The sequence below is a fragment of the Silurus meridionalis genome, chromosome 12 (genome assembly GCF_014805685.1).
Source record: "Silurus meridionalis isolate SWU-2019-XX chromosome 12, ASM1480568v1, whole genome shotgun sequence".
Taxonomy (NCBI): domain Eukaryota; kingdom Metazoa; phylum Chordata; class Actinopteri; order Siluriformes; family Siluridae; genus Silurus; species Silurus meridionalis.
Genome location: NC_060895.1, coordinates 3171599 through 3189098, shown reverse-complemented (window position 1 = coordinate 3189098; position 17500 = coordinate 3171599). Strand labels below are relative to the sequence as shown.

Below are 17500 nucleotides of genomic sequence, written 5' to 3'. Positions count from 1 at the left end.
AGCAACAAAAACACAAACAAAAGGACAGTTTTATTATTATAATATATAGATAGATAGATAGATAGATAGATAGATAGATAGATAGATAGATAGATAGATAGATAGATAGATAGATAGATAGATAGACACACTCAGAGAAGGGCAGTCAGATAGACATAAAGATAAAGAGAACTAGAAGGTCAGACACAGGCAGAGCAAACAGACACAAAGGACAGTGTTATGATTTATTCTCAATAACGCAATAAAAATAGACAATAAAATATTTATTTATTCATTTATTTTCCCAGGCAGTCACGTTTATTATAACAGACACCAGATGGCGAAGTCGATCCATTCAAATTTATTCATCTCAAATACAAAAGAAAAAAAAAATATGCACACATAAAATCCCACTCAACAAACGAACACGAAAACAACCCCAATTCTAAAGCACAAGCGAGACGAGAACACTCAATTTCACAAAAATGCATATATTTTACCAACACAAGGACATCAAGTGTCCACAAACTACCCACAATCCCTGTTTCACACACTGCATGTGTTCATTTCTGTTGACGAGTTCGTATTTTCCACTTGGTGTGACAATGGAATCGGTTCAGACGTATGCTCTGGAGCTGCTGCTTTCCGTCTGAGGGCCTGCTTTATAGATCTGTTGATTGGCTGATGACTTATACCTGTAACCACTACACCGACACAAACACACACACACACACACACACACATACACAATTATTACTCTGGACACTTCATTGCTTTCAGATTGCTTTCTTTGTTATCACTATCATGTACCAAGTTGTGCTTCAATGTTTTCGTAGAATGGAAAACATTTACAAAAGCTACAAAGCCCAGACACAGACACAGACACAAAGCCCAGACACAGACACAGACACAAACACAGACAGAGACACAGACAGAGACACAAAACCCAGACACTGACACAAACACAGACAGAGACACAGACACAGACACAAAGCCCAGACACAGACACAGACAGAGACACAGACACAAAGCCCAGACACAGACACAGACACAAACACAGACAGATACACAGACAGATACACAGTCATGATGGAACAGGTGTGGGTGATGTAGCTCAAGTGAAGGAAAATTTCATGCCACAGCATTTAGAGACGTCTGATACAATTGTGTGCCTCCAAATTCGTGGAAACATTTTGGTGAAAAAGGAAAAATGGCTGAAAAAAATAAGGTGGTTTTTCAGATAGTGTATGTGTGGAATACACACCTTGCAGGTTTGGGTGATCTTGCTCTCTTGAACGATCCACACAGCATGGCTCCTCCCATAATCACGCACACTGCGGCCGCCCAACCCAAATAAAGACCAGTGCCTAGCTCAGATCTACACACACACAACACACACACACACACACACACACACACACACACACACACACGTTATACACCATAAAATACTATATACAGTGATATATGAGGTGGAATCAAAAAGCTTGGAGACAAGCAATGCTTGGATACGGTCACTTTCACAGAACCTCCTCCGTCAGATGCCCTAAAACCTGGCAGTAGAACTCGCTATTGATGGTCTGGGCCCTGGGGACAAATTCTGAATGCGCAATGTCACCAATGCCAAAAAAGACGATGAACATGCACTCGGTCGAGCTGCGGACCTGGCTCGCCTTTTTCCAATCGTGGAGATGATGGGCTCTTCCGCTGTGAAGACTGTTGCTACGTCTCAAGGTGATACTGTTCGTTACTGGTAATGATCCTCGACAAGAAGGAATTGTTGTCCATGGCACGCTGACAGAGTTTTTGGCAGACTTCTGAAGTCTGAATGTCAGAAGTCCGGGGACTAACTTGTCAGCAACATGTTCAAATCACACGTGAGGATTGTCTGGATGCTACAGATTTGCCCAGCCTCACGAAAAATTATACGTTTTCTCTTTGTTCTGAATTACAGTCCATGATGTAAATCGGTGCTCCTACCTCTTAGACCATGTTATATATCAGGATTTATCTGTCTCTTGCTTCCATCCAGAAAATTTAACGTTTCCTTCGTCCTTATTTTTAACTACTTTCATTCCACCGTCTTGTTTCTTCGCCTCTTTCCTGGCGTCCATAGAGCCCATAACCAGTGTGTACAGCTGCTCTTATCGTTAAGTTATTGTTGTCTATGAACCTTTCACCCAGGTTACTATAGTTACAGAAGAACAAACAGCAATAAGATGACCCGATGATGTTACAGTTACCAGCGTGACGCTGATGATTTCCTTACACCAGCTCCTGATTTCCCATAATCCCAAAACGATTCCCCAAAGCTTGGAACGCTTCCTCCATCCGTGGTTGCATTTTAAGTTCAGAGGAAAATGATGAAGTGCTCAATTACAGTCGTTCCAACAACAGTTTCTTGTCTTTCTTTCTCTTTGAAAAGTGCAATATCGCAGCTTAATATATTGAGACTCCTTCCAAAAATGAGCAGAATTCAGCAATTGTGTGATTTTTTTCCCCCCTCAATACAATTTCACATTAGGATCGTTTAGAGGGAAACAGTGTTTGTGTGTTTGTGTGTGTGTGTGTGTGTGTGTGTGCTCACTTTGTTCCAACGTAGAAGGGGTCGTTAAACTCCTGAACGATGCGCGACGCGTACCACGACACAGCCGTGAGCACACACAAGCCTAAAAGACACAAAATATTAAGCACATCTATTACTATATGTGTGTGTGTGTGTGTGTGTGTGTGTGTGTGTGTGTGTGTGGTTATGTGTTACACACCAGACAATATGAACATCAATCCAGCCGTGAGTGTGAGTCGTCCTTTACTCGTATCCTTCATGCTGCCCAGTTTGGTGCACTTCAGACCCAGGACCGAAAGGAAGATGGAGGCAATTCCAAGCAACAGCGCTATGATCATTAAAGCACGACATGCCTGTACATGGGCTACACACACACACACACACACACACACACACACACACACACAATAATACATTAAGGATGAAAACTGTGTAACAACTCTATAATAAATACACACAATGTATTTATTTACATGTACTATGAACAATACAATCAATAGATCGCCCCCCCCCATTTTCTCCATAAATTGAAGCCCCACCCATCAGCCAGGTCTCCCCCTATCAGCTATCAGTTACCAAACGGAGAAGGTAACACTTCCATTCTTTGAGTCATGTCAAATTCCTCTTTTTCAAACTGTTCCTCCTGCTGCTCCATGTGGCAATGTAACAGAATTGAAAGGTTCATTCAAACGTTTTCCTCAGTCGGAAGATCAGAATTGCTAGAAAACTGACAGGAAAGACAGACACAGGGGATGGCATTCATCCTAACTAGACAGCACATACAAATTGTTTTCAATTGGGAATCACAAACCGGTTGAGAGCAACTGACAAATAGGACGGCAAGAACCTGATAGAAAGAGACTGAGAGTCCCTGGTTATCTTTAAGCGACGTTTGAAGACCTACATCTTCCTGAAACACTTAAATTAGCACTTACCAAGTTTGCTTTGTAAAAAACAAGAGTTGTAGTCTGATTTATCTTGAGTTTGTAATCTAGCATCTATAAACCTTTATATTAGCTCACAAAGGTCCTAACTCACTACTTGCATGAGCATGAGCCAGCTCCATGAAGATACATGTCAAGTCAAGTCAAGTTTATTTCTATTGCGCTTTTCACAACAGACATTGTCTCAAAGCAGCTTTAAAGAAATCAACAGTCAAGGTGGATAGTGTGCATTTATCCCTGATGAGCAAGCCATGGCGACTGTGGCAAGGAAAAACTCCCTTAGATGTAATGAGGAAGAAACCTTGAGATGAACCAGACTCAAAAGGGGAACCCATCCTCATTTGGGTGACATCAAGAGTTTGATCATAAATCTTTCAACAATACAGAACACTGGAGAGTGAGAACTAACATGAGTACTGGAGTATAAGATTATAAGTAATGGTTTGGAATGGAAGATCTCCTGCTTTAGAGCTCTGACCTCAACCCTATTGACTGCACCCTATTGGCTGAATGGGCGGAAATCTCCACAAATCTAGTTGAACATCTCCCCGGAAGAATGGAGGATATTTTAACAGCAAATGAAGAATGTAGAATGCGATGTTCAAAAAGCACATACCAATTTTATAATCGGGTGTCCACAAACCTTTGTTCATATATATATAGCTGGTAGGGATGTTCAGGTTTACCAATTTGTATCGACATAAAAGTTACCGATGTGACCAATCAAAAGTAATAAAAAGTGACCAAAAATTTGTGAGCAATATTTTCTGTGTAGATTGGTTCCCTGGTGGTCTAGTGGTTAGGATGCGGCGCTCTCACCGCTGCGGCCCGGGTTCGATCCACGGTCAGGGAACCACAGCCATTAAGGTTGCACAAGCCTTAGTGCTGGTCCCAAGCCCGGATAAATGGGGAGGGTTGCGTTAGGAAGGGCATCCAGCGTAAAAACATGTGCCAAATCAAACATGCGGATGGTCCGCTGTGGCGACCCCTAATGGGAGAAGTCGAAAGAAAGTTATTTTCTATGTAGATTGATTTCACCACCACTGCTACTATGTAAATACGACGTATCGCAACGCTACAGAGACCGAGGCGTGTCCTGAGAGTCACGTAGAATGAAGATTAACATGGCAGAGGTAGAGTTGCATTTTTGATATCTATTTTTCTTTTTTTGTTGCACTACAAAGGCCTGTTTGTGAAAGAGCCATGAGTTAGAAGTCAAAAAGTTTTGTCTGAAGCAAAGAAATAAAAGAGGTACCTGCTTCAAAACTAGCATAACTAGCTAACATTGAAAACGGAAGGACGGGTGATCTGACTGAACAAACTCATTGGTACCTCCAATATTAAGCGATTCAACGCTAGACAGTGGGAAAGTAAAGAAACCAGTAAATGCAACAGTAGACTTTTTTTTGGCAATTTCTGAATGATTGCATTAGGAAGCAAATTCAAAGTTTGCAAGAATAGTGGTATCTGAATTGTAAACCTGTATGTGTATGTGTGTGTGTTTATGTGTGTGTGTGTGTGTTACCATTCAGAGCGAGCATGGACTCGAAGAGTCTGCAGTTTGTGATGCCCGTGCTGGACTCCGCGCACGCCTGCCACAGGTTCTCGTACTGGCGCGTGGAAATGATCACGCTGCCCTCGAACGACGAGACACGCCAATAATTATTGGCTAAACTCATGCCGCTCAGCAGCCATCCACCAACGCACATCATAAAGCCCAAGAGCTCTACCGCCATCGACATGATCTCGCTCTCACACACACATACGCAAAACAGCTAGAAAGCTAACACATACAAACACCACAGCTCCGTCGACAAACAGGCCCTGAGTGTTAACAAATCCACAGGCTAATGCTAGAACAGAACTAGCACACACACACACTCTCTCACATACACCCACACACAAAAAACCTAGCACATATTGTCCAAGCCAACAACACACTTAACATTAACACACTACAGACACGGCAGGCAAAATGTACAAATGCTCCAACAGTCTCCTCTGTTAGTGTGTGTGTCTGTGTGTGTTATGAGGACTTTACTCAAAGGGCCATAAACCTATAAACCTGAGCGGTTACTACGACAACGGTTAGGAAGAACAGGATGATTGTGATGAGGATGATGCAAGAGGAAGCGAATGTAAGTTTCGATGAAGTGTGTGACCTGTAAAGGTTTATGATATTTCTTATCAGTGCGATCACATGATTTGCGAAGGGTGACACATGTTCCTGTGGGTGGAGCTTAGCTTTGTTGGTCAGCGAATCACAATCGAGTATGATGTCACTAACCTGTTGCAACTGTCGTGTTTTTCAGTAGGACATATTGGAACAGATGGAAGTTTTTTGTGTGGTGTGTGTGGTGTTTGTATGTGTGAGAGTGGGTGGGTGTCGCACCAGGGAGCCCCAGTGTGGTGGGGTGGGTCACACACTGCACCCCCATGTTGTTGGAGCTACAGCTCTTCCACAGGCCTTCATACAGCGAGCTGCTCTTTATCAGCGAGTCAGCTTTGCTGTGTATTCGCCACACAGCTGAGTTCGTGCTGCTCGACTCCAAACACCAACCGATAATGGCCAGGAATACGCCCATCACCTCCACCATTACCTCCGCCATCACTGTGAAGAAAGGCAGAAAACCGAGAAAGAAATTGAAAGGAAATATAATAGGATAACCCAAAACTGAAACCGAGTGGCCCTGATATCTAACCCTTTCAGAAAATCTGGAAATGTATTTCAAACCTCCAGTGTCTAATCTCAATGATTTTGTCACTAATCCCAACCAATAATCTCCGATTCCATCTATTAATCTTATCTAATCATTAGTCGTACCCCCTAGTCTGTAAAACTTCATTTATAATCCCAACCCCTCATTTCAAATCTAATATCATACCTCAGCCCAAAATTTTGCTTCACATCTCATAATCTCTAATCCCAACCCCTAATGTCTAACCCCATTTCATAACCTTTAAATGCAACATAATCTGATCCCATCCCACAACCTCTAATCCTATTCCCTAAATTCTAATATCATGTCATAATCCCTAATCCCAATCCCTTATTGCCAATACAATCTCATAACCTCTAATCCCATCTATTCCTTTCTCATAACCTCTAATCCTAGCCATCAATCAATAATCCAACCCCTGATTTCCAATCCAAACACATAACCTCTTATCCCATGTATTCCTAGCTTGTAAACTCTAATTCAAACCCCTAATTTTTAATCCAATTTCATATTCTTTAATCCCCACCCCTAATTTCCGTTCCAAACTATAACCTCTATCGAATAGCCTTCAATCCCAAACCTAACTCATTTCTAATCCCATTAAAAAAACACCAATCTAATCTGATCCATCTCATAACCATTAATCCCATCCCATAATTTCTAATCAAATCTCATAATATCTATCCCAACCCCAAAATATTTAATCCAATCTCACAATTTCTAATTCAAACCCCTAATTTCTTAACCTATTTCATAACCTTTAAACCCAACCCCTGATTTTCAATCTCATAACCTCTAATACCGACCCCTGATTTCCAATTCCATAACCTCTAATCCCAATCCCCAATTTCTAATTCAATCCCATAATTTCTAATCCCATTCCTTAATGCTTACAGATATAACTTTTGTCTTAAAGAATTTTCCTTCGGTTCCATTTTGACATCAGGAACCAATTTCAAATATACACCATTAAACTACCATCACACATCACCAGAAACACGTGAGACGTTTACTAGCTCCTGTAAGCATGTAGCTGAAACCTGTAAAGCCATTTTGAATTGATCTTGAGGCCCATTCTTACTGTATAAAAGAAGGGTCCTATAGATGACTAATGATAACTCGGGAAAACAAGTCAAGAAAGGACAAAAAAAAGCTAATGCTAGCTCTTAGAGAAACTTAGATCTTATAATAGCGAAGGCTAAGTATGAATTTTATTTAGCATGTTTTATGACTATAATGTAGGTTTAATTCAATAAAGCAACAACAATATAATCAGCCAATGCAGAACGAGTTTTAAGGTGAAATTATGAAGCGTACCTGCTCGATCAGTCTCCTGAATGTGTGTGAGTCGGTCTCTGCCTCGAGGCATGCAAGTCACTGTGTTAATATTGGCTTTGGGTCAGTGAACCCCTTAAATGGAGCAACTAAACATGGTGAATTTTGTTCAGAAGGGCTACATGTGGTGTGCAGGACACTTTTTATAAGCCCGTCACAACGAACCACAACAAACTCCAACAACTCCTAGAACCGTGTAGGTACCCTACCGCTGACCCCCAACCGCTACAATTAATTCGGAAACGGTTCCAAAACCAGGTCCATCTTGAATTAGTCATGAATTTTCAATTTGTCAATTTGACGATTCAATTTGTATAGCGCTATGGACAGCAGCTTTACAGAATGAGATCGATTGCAAAGTACAGCGCAACCTCGATACTCGTGGGGTTACGTTCTAAATTGCGAGGTTTTGACTTTTGATGGTTCCTTTATCAAGGGGAATTATGCAAGTACCGTACTGTAAACTCAACAAAAATTTGGATTTACTCATCATGAATGTTTTATTCACAACTTTAAACGAATACTACAATTATAAAATTGTAACAAACATTTTTGTCATTAATTAGTACAAACTTTCTTGCCTTCTCGCGTGGCTTCTGGCGAACCATAATTTTTTGCGAGTCCGGTTTCAAATAAAAAGTCGCCAACTATCGAGGTCGCGAGTATCGAGGTTCCACTGTATATATGTTCATCCATATGACTTCATTCCTAATGATTAAACCAGTGATCAGTGTGGCAAGGAAAAACTCCCTGAGACCTCATGAGGAAGAACCTTTGAGAGGACCCAGACTCCCTACTTGGGATTATAAGATTCAGCGATTCGCATCGGTGCGATGGCATCAAAGTTAACAATGTGATGCATCGATTTGAAAAAGTGCGCTTCGGATAGTTGGCGTTTGCATCACAATGCATTGTTTCGAACAAATTTTAGGAAAACCGATTTATTCATAAATAATTATTAGTAGATGTTCTATACTTTTATTATTTAGAAAGTGACTAATAATTTGTGACCATATTTGATATGTAAATCGATTTCTCCTCTTTTCCCAAACGCATTCTATCAGCAACGCTGGCGCTACGTGAACATGACGTATCGCAACGCTTCCCGAGACCGAGACGTGTCCTGAGAGTCACATAGAATACAGATTAACATGGCAGAGGTAGAGCTGTAACTTCCTGAAGTCATAACAGTAAACGGACTTCTGGTTTTATTTGAATCTATTTACATGTATGATTTGCTAAAAGTATGAACTTTTGGTACCATGTTGAATTGCATAGCGTCCTATTTTTGGCCATTGCGTCGTATCGCATTTAATTGCATTGTGTTGAATCGAATAGAAATCGCATCGGTAGCTACTTCATATGTATCTTTAATGTATCGTATCGTTGACTATGCATCAAAATGCAAATTGCATCGGCCTCAGTTATGAAGATGCATAAGATCCCTATTTCCTGACCCTAATGACTGAGCCAGTCATTATCCAGTGGCAAAAAAGTAGCATTACAACTCCCTGAGATCTCATGAGAAAGAACCCCTGAGAGAAACAAGACTCTAAAGGGACTCATCTGGGTGGCACAAAATGTGCGTTACACCCTACGAATTTACATATGACAGCATTTCAGAAAAAAAAACAGAATTTCCACACTTCGGTTAATTATTAATGAGTGCTAAACAAACATTCCTTGAAAGTGTCTTTACTTGGTGACAAACAGTAATTGATGATGTCGTCTCTCTCCAGGCAGGTCACATGACCCAAACCTCGTGTGTGTAATATATGGAGATACCATGGTGATACATCAGCATCAGAGTCAATGAAGCCCTCAAAACTTCTATGAATGTGACTTACAATCCCTAAAGCCTAATCCTCAAGCTGCACTTTTCATATCGAAACTATACTCTATATTTCCAAAAGTATTGGGACACCTTCCTTTTCCAAATGTTCCTACAAAGCCGTTCAGGCTAATGCTGATTTTTCTTATAACGCAACAATCACAAGTTTTATTGTAGTTGTCGAATTGTACATTTGATACCTACACTATATATAAAAAAAAGGATTAGGACACCTGACATTTCAAGCCATATGCGGTTCTTGGAGCTGCATGAAGATATGGTTATTATTGGTTGTAGTGGAAGATCTTCCTTCTATAGAGCTCCAGCCTTATTGAACCCCTTTGGGATGTATGAACACCACCTCACTTGCCTTTAATAACACCCTTGTGGTTGAAGAAAATCTCACCAATCTCCACATCCAGTGGAACATCTTCCCAAAAGAGTGGAGGTCATTATAAGTGGAATGGGACGTTCATAAAGAAGCAATCTAATGGTCAGGTGTCCACAACCTTTTGTCCATATTAGAGTGTAACTATTAGTGTTCAAGGTTTTGTTTTTATGTCAAAAACGGGACAACATTCAATACAAACAGCATGTCAGATTGTTCTCTTTGATTTTTCCTGTGGTTTCCATAGCAACACCATAATCTCTAAACCTTCATCCAAAACCTATTATTTTGTTTCTAGCATTGAGGGAATGCAGTGGTTTATTATATCATATAATGACGTTATAAAGATATAAAGAGGTGAAAGAGGACGGTGTGTGTGTGTGTGTGTGTGTGTGTGTGTGTGAGATCATGGTCAATCATTTACATTTAACTGGGATCAAAGTTCCTCAACTGAAACCCTGAATAATACAGCAATTTACACACACACACACACACACACACACACACACACACACACACACACACACAAACACACACACAAGCTTTACAGTGTCCTTCAATACTGCTGGTTTCAATTACAGTCATAGATTTGATTGAAGTAGAGAGACATTGTTCAATCCTGTGACGTATTCAGACAAAAAATTATCCCTTTATTTACATTTTTTTTTTTAACTGCGTGCTTTTCTTCAGATTGAAATAAAATTAGAAACATTTCTCTTTTATAGTTTTTGAGACACATGGATGTCCTTTTTTTAATGCCACAAACGTGGTAGAAAAAACGTTTGGACATGTGCAGATGAGGGACATGGGGTATATCAGTAGGAGAATGCTGAGGATGGAGACACCAGGAAGAAGGAAAAGAGGAAGACCAAGGAGGAGGTTTATGGATGTGGTGAGGGAAGACATGCAGGTAGTTGGTTTGAAAGAGGCAGATGTAGTGGACAGGGGGGATGGAGACGGATGATCCGCTGTGGCGCCCCCTAATGGGAACTTGGTAAAAAACAAGAAATGGACAATTACGTTTGGACTGAACAAAAAGTTCTGTTAAGTCCAAATGGGACATATTGTTGTCTCTACTAGAAGAACTTATATAAGACGGAGAACAAGAGATTTGGTATTGTGATGTTGAAGAACACATTGTGTGATTAGCAAAATGGAGAAAATGTCATTTTCTTTTTATGATGCTGAAAAACAGTAAAAAAAAATTCTCCTTTTTATATTGAATAAAAAAATAAATAAATAAAAATGAGTACTGCTTCTAATTGGTTGGCTGCTCCAAAAGCCATTATGACATCATCAACAAGGTCAACAATTTCCACTGACGAATTTTTAACGATGCTTCTGATTGGTCGGCTGCTTTAAAAGGCATTATGACATCATTAACATGTTAAAAAAATTTCACTGTTAAAAATTCGAGCGATGCTTCTGATTGGTCGGCTGCTCTAAAAGCCATAATGACATCCTCAGTGAGTTCAACATACAACAAAAACAAAAACAGAGAAACTGACACGGCGTAATAAACCTTTTATTTTATAGTCCGAAAGAACAAATGGAAATTAATTTATTCGCAGCTCATTCACGCGCACACGCACACACATGCTCCTAAATAAACGTGTTTATTATATAGATTTTCCCTCCACGATGCTCTAGAGGGAGCCGTTTCCGCCTGTGCCGGGTCCTCGCGTTCTGAAGTTGTGCCACAGTTTCACCAGCGGCTCGCGGTTCTTCCAGATCATCTCGTGGCCGTAGAAGATGTACCAGCTTTATACACACACACAAACACACACACACACACACACACAATTAACAAAATGATCAACCGTAATCTGGATGTATTTTTGTGTCCGTGTTTCACGTACATGCCAAACAGAGCACCTCCTAAATGAGCAGCGTGGTCAAAAAAGCGCCATCCCATAATCAAACCTGCTGCATCCAGGGCGACGATGGCTTTCAGGGCCTAAATCAAAAAAAGAAAAAAAAGGTTTTGTACTTAGGATCTTTGGGTTACTTGTGTGTGTGTGTGTGTGTGTGTGTGTGTGTGTGTGTGTGTGTGTGAGATAGAAAGAGACAGAGAATCTCACATTTCCTGCAGTGAAGGTGTACATCGGGAGGAAAACAATGGCCAGTTTGGCTTCAGGGATCTTCGTGCAGACTGCCGCGAGCACGGTCATTATAGCGCCAGACTGAAATGCGTGCACACACACACACACACACACACACACACACACACACACACACACACAAATAAAATCACTGTAAATAAAGCAAGAATTTCTATTTAGAAAAAAAATTAACCAGTAGCACCATCTAGTGGCGAATTCGCTGTACTGACCAATCACAAGGCATAAGACACAAGTAGGAAACAAAAAAAAGCTTTTATCGCTTCTATAACCACAAAGTATCTTAAACTGTATCTACAGAGCCTGTGATCTTGTGGTTTCCGAGAAACACGTGCACGTTCCTTTAGTTCCTATGCAACAATCAAGGTCATATATAAAGGTCCAGGAACTTTTTTTTTTTATTGAAAATTCCTTCCTTAGCAGTACGGAATGGGAGCCATATTGGTTCAGGATTCCTTTCACTTTCCAGAATAAACATCCAAACCCTCCCTGCTAGGAAACAACCCCAAACCATTAAGCGTCAACCTCCATGTTTGGCTGTGGGGGTGAGGGAGTCTGATCCTTCATCCCTCCTGGTCCCATTTGGACTCTACACATTTTTCTTCCAGTTGATGGTTCGCTTATTTGAAACGACTCTTCAATGTGACTCAGAAGAATGAGTCGTCTCAAAGAGCGATTCCTTCATCTCCGTGAAATCTCTGTGTTTTATGTACAGGGAATAAAGGTTTATGTCTCGACTCTTCTAGTTCGAGAGGTTCCTTCTTTTGTCACGTGACTCCCGCAGACGATACGAAGGCGATTAAAGGATTAAATGAAATAAATTACTCAAAAAAAAAAGATCCGTTCAATTCGATGAACAAATAATCCAAAAATGATCCAATCTTCCCATCACTACTTTCAGGGTTTCTGCAGGTTTCACAAAGTCAAATCTAAGACTTTTTGCGACCATTAAGGATGGAATTTAAGACCGATTTTCTTTTCAGTGACCAGAAGAACAAGACAGAGAAAAGCAATTTTTTACGTCCGACTTTCTTCCGGTCCAAATTGTTGCAGTTTGTTGCATAGAAACAGGAAGGAAAGTCTCAGAAAACATACAAGACTCCTGTGTTTAGCGTGTAAACAAATGGTGATCAAAAGAAAAGGCTGGTCAAAAGAAAACCAAACAAAAAACCCAACAATATTGATTCTATCGATCTTCTAAATCAGTCACATCAAACGTGACCTTTGGAACCGCGGCTTCTATCTAAGCATCCTGCATCGCTGTGCATCCCCTGAAAAAAGTTTGTGTGTGTGTGTAAGATAAAATGATGATCTTTGACACACTCACCGCTCCTAACGAAGGCCCCAACCTTCCTGTTAGTGTTTTACACATGTAGCTTGCAAATGAGGAGATTACACCTGGAACACACATCATCATCATCATCATCATCATCACGTCACACTGCACTTTTCTGTGTTTAAGTGTTTTCATTAACACTTGAAAGGCTCCGTCTCATTCGGCATCCTAATTTAGGTCGCACTACCTAATGCTGGAGGAGACATGCTGAAATGTCTAATATTGTGTTTGACAGACAGACAGACAGACAGACAGACACACACACACACCTACCTGCAGACAGATAGACGGCGACGAACTGCTCCTTTCCCAGCATGCTCACTGCGCTGGAGGAGAAACTCCACAAGACGTACATGTTGGCAGCCATGTGGAAGAACGAGTAGTGGCTGAAAGTGGACAGCAGCATGGGCCAACACAGTGCATCTACACACACACACACACACACACACACACACTTAGAATTTTTTAATAATGAATTAGTGTGTGTTGGAATTATTGTATATTAAGTGTGTGTTGGGAATATAACAAGTGTGTGTTAATATTATAAGGTGTGTGTGTTGAGATTATGACGAGTTTGTGTTGGGATTATGACGAGTGTGTGTTGGGATTATGACGAGTGTGTGTTGGGATTATGACGAGTGTGTGTTGGGATTATGACAAGTGTGTGTTGGGATTATAGCAAATGTGTGTTGGGATTATAGCAAGTGTGTGTTGGGATTATAGCGAGTGTGGGTTGGGATTATGACGAGTGTGTGTTGGGATTATGACGAGTGTGGGTTGGGATTATAGAGAGTGTGTGTTGGGATTATAACGAGTGTGTTGGGATTATGACGAGTGTGTGTTGGGATTATGACGAGTGTGGGTTGGGATTATAGAGAGTGTGTGTTGGGATTATAACGAGTGTGTGTTGGGATTATGACGAGTGTGTGTTGGGATTGTAATGAGTGGTTGAAGACCACGCCCCCAGAGTTTGACTGACAGGCATGTTTTACTCACTGGAGGCGGGGTTAGAGGTGAAGTACTTCACCATGGATCGCTGAAGAGACGGAATTCTCCAACAGCAAAACACCAGCGCGTTCGCAGCTATGATGCCTGAAACACACACATTCATTAAAGAACTAATACAAGTTAAATACTGAATGTTGCGTGCGTGTGTGTTCGTTTCTCACCTGTCACACTCCTCTGTCCTTCACTCAGACTGTTCCACCACTGATTGATCTAGTGATAATAAACACCGTCATTAGCATGTTTATCCACACGCACGCACACAAACACACACACATGTATAGGCACCTGTTTGCGTATGTCCCCATGTTTCCGCTGCCGCATTTTGTCCAGCCAATCAGCTTGCGCCTCGTCGAAGTAGCTCTGAACGCGAGATTTCAGACTCTCGTACTGCCAGATTGCTGCCATGCCGAACGAGCAGCCTGTAAACTGAGCTGGAGTTAGTGACTACACACACACACACACACTTTTTTGACTCACTCTTTAACCTACCCCTACAGTGAACACCAGCGGCTTCACCATTCTGCCCAGCGACCTCTCAGGCTGTGATGGAGTGGGCGGTTCTATTGCTGGAGTCCCGCTTCTTTTTTGTACCAACTCTACTGGCTCCGCCTCCATCTTTGGCTCCACCTTCTTTGCCGCTTTCCGAAAGCCGCATCTCTGCTGTTGTACGAGAACGAACCTAAAAACAACACACACAAATACATTACGTCTACGAATCACATGAGAATGTGCAAATGTTATTGCACCCCAGCATTCTTGAATCTGATTGGCCGGAAGGCGGTGATTTATTTTCCATCCATCTTTTTGAAGCCACTCGCTTAATCCCTAGTGATTAAGGGTGTAACGGTGCACGTATTTGTCCCGAGATCGTAACATAGTTACAATCTGAGTTCCCTCACAAACGTATTAAGTGGCGGAACGCACATTTTTTTCAGTCTCCACTTGGCACTTTGAGCGCAGTCTCAGTCCCGACCGAGTCCGTACCAGAAATTGTGTTTTGCGCATGAAACCACAGCCACTTCCTGTCAAAATTACAATTTGAGTTTCTTTTAAAAGCAGGGACCCACAGAAACTCGTACGGCACAAAAATCAATAGTCAATATCGATCAGTCGCTTTCTCTCTCTCCGTTATCACCTCTTCTCCTCCTTCCTTCTCTGAGAAATGTTTGTTTAGCACTCAATAATCAGCTCAAGTGTAGAAAAGATTTTTTTTTCCTGAAATTGTGCTGTATGTAGATGTACATTGTGGGTCTTAAAGGACAAAACCACACAATTTTACTCATAGAATGTTCTTGAAAGTCCCTGGAAAAACACTTTCACGGCCTGGTCCTGGGACGTGACCCTGTTGGTTGGGGATCTCACACTTTGGACATCCCGTGCAACCCAAGTGAGGAGTCTGGGTCCTTATAAGTTTTTCTTCCTTATGAGGACCCAGGAAGTTTTTTCGCTCCACTGAACCAATCATCGCGATAAACTCATAGGGACGCATTTGTCATTTGCACCAGATGAGGATGGGGTTCCTTTAGAGTCTGGTTCCTCTTAAGGTTCCTTCCTCCTGAGGTCCATCATTAGGGATAAATTCAAAGGGACTCACTTGTGACGATACAATTGCTAGTTCGAGGACAATGTCCATTATTAAAAGCTTGATGCAAATCAAACCTGGATTGAATTTATGAGAGAAATTAAAACGAAAGTAAAGTGTAAACATGTAGAAAACTCCTGGGGGTCACACAGGAAGATCTCGCTGTCATAACATTAACCAGCATCAAGAAAAACAATGCGCATTAATAAATACTGATAAAAACAACCGGTTTCTGTTCCACCACATCACCAATATCCCATGATTATATTATATATAATATTATATTTACCCGCGCCTCCGATTTGCTGGAGTGATAAAATCCTCTTTAACCCACCGCACTACACGCCCTCTCCACGCCATGATCCCAGCCGCACTCCACTTCCGGGTTCCCGTGCAGACCACGCCCACTTCCGCCTACCTCATCGCGCTCAGATCGCTTTTTTTTCTCTCTTTCCTAAAATGTTGTTTATTCTGAGATATTGTTAAACTTGTGTTATACATTTTTAAGGGAGAATTTGGGTAAAAAAAAAAACATTTATTAAAATAATAAAAAAGAAACAATTTATTATTATTATTATTATTATTATTATTATTATTATTATTATTATTATTACTACTACTACTACTAAAAACACACTAATTAATTCTTTCATTTGTTTGTTAATCTATTTTATTTATTTATTTATTTATTTATTGTTTACTTGTCCAATAAATTATTTATTATTTATTTATTATCTCTCACTGATTTTCACTTCCACATCATTTTTTTGCCCGTTATTTGCATTTCATTTTTATTTATTTATTTATTTGTTTGTTTTTGTTTACTGTAAATATAGTTTTTTTTTTTTTAAATAATGTAAAATTTATTCAAAAATTACAATACCACAGAATCATTTGAATAAGCAATCTTTTTTATAATTATTCTTCTGTGTTGTAAGTTTGTCATCATTTTTGTGTATAAAAAACAGGGTTTATTTGTGTATTGTTTAAAATTGATTTTATAACTTGGATTTTTGTAAAAAATCAGATTTATACATTTAAAAGAAAATATTATTAAAAAATAACTGTAATGCTATTTCATTATCATATCATTAGAAAGTCTATATAACATTATGACCACCTGCTTAATGTTGTGTTGGTCCTCCTTTTGCTGACTAAACAGTTCTGACCCATGGAACATCCACAGCATGAACTTCTTCAGCAGTTTGAGCTTCAGGAGCTCGCCTGGTCGATCGGACCACAAGGACCAGCCTTCGCTCCTCACATGCATCAATGAGCCTCGGCCGCTCGTGACCCTGTTGCTGGTTCACCACTGTTCCTTCCTTTCTTGGAGCACTTTTCATGGATACTGACCACCGCAGACCAGGATTGTGACTGGTGTTGTAATGAGGAAAAAACCTTAAGAGGAACCAGACTCAAAAAAGAGGAACCCATCCTCATTTGGGTGAGTTCCCCTTTTGAGTCTGGTTCCTCTCAAGGTTTTTTCTTTATTCATCTAGAGAGTTCTTCTTTGCCACATTCACTCCCAGTCACCCCAGGCTTCTCATCATGGATAAATACACATCATTCACATTAATTGTTAATTTTAAGTTCTGAAAAGTGCTAAAAAAATAAACTTACTCTTAAAAAAATTATAAAATTGAACCAGAGCTGCAGTTTTGGAGATGCTCTGACCCAGTCGTCTAGACGTC

The 17500-nt window shown here is 40.5% G+C and overlaps 2 protein-coding genes across 3 annotated transcripts; both read right to left on the bottom strand.

The window, feature by feature from the left end:
* Positions 1-260: 260 nt before the first annotated feature.
* On the bottom strand, positions 261-7620 carry cldn15lb (claudin 15-like b). Of its 2 annotated transcripts, XM_046862270.1 has the most exons (6): positions 7527-7620; positions 5882-6100; positions 2745-2909; positions 2567-2648; positions 1244-1357; positions 261-683 (listed from the first exon to the last, which is right to left on the bottom strand). In XM_046862270.1, the coding sequence occupies exons 1-6, from the start codon at positions 7576-7578 to the stop codon at positions 596-598; spliced, it is 720 nt and encodes a 239-aa protein (XP_046718226.1). In that variant the 5' UTR covers positions 7579-7620; the 3' UTR covers positions 261-595. The 2 variants fall into 2 exon arrangements, with proteins under 2 accessions (XP_046718226.1, XP_046718227.1); XM_046862271.1 differs by lacking the exons at positions 5882-6100; positions 7527-7620 and adding an exon at positions 5015-5800.
* A 3650-nt stretch (positions 7621-11270) lies between these two features.
* Positions 11271-16209, bottom strand: LOC124394153 (presenilins-associated rhomboid-like protein, mitochondrial). Its single transcript, XM_046862258.1, has 10 exons — positions 16099-16209; positions 14717-14906; positions 14513-14653; positions 14389-14437; positions 14216-14311; positions 13493-13642; positions 13211-13281; positions 11845-11946; positions 11623-11720; positions 11271-11524 (listed from the first exon to the last, which is right to left on the bottom strand). The coding sequence occupies exons 1-10, from the start codon at positions 16167-16169 to the stop codon at positions 11410-11412; spliced, it is 1083 nt and encodes a 360-aa protein (XP_046718214.1). The 5' UTR covers positions 16170-16209; the 3' UTR covers positions 11271-11409.
* Positions 16210-17500: the final 1291 nt, after the last annotated feature.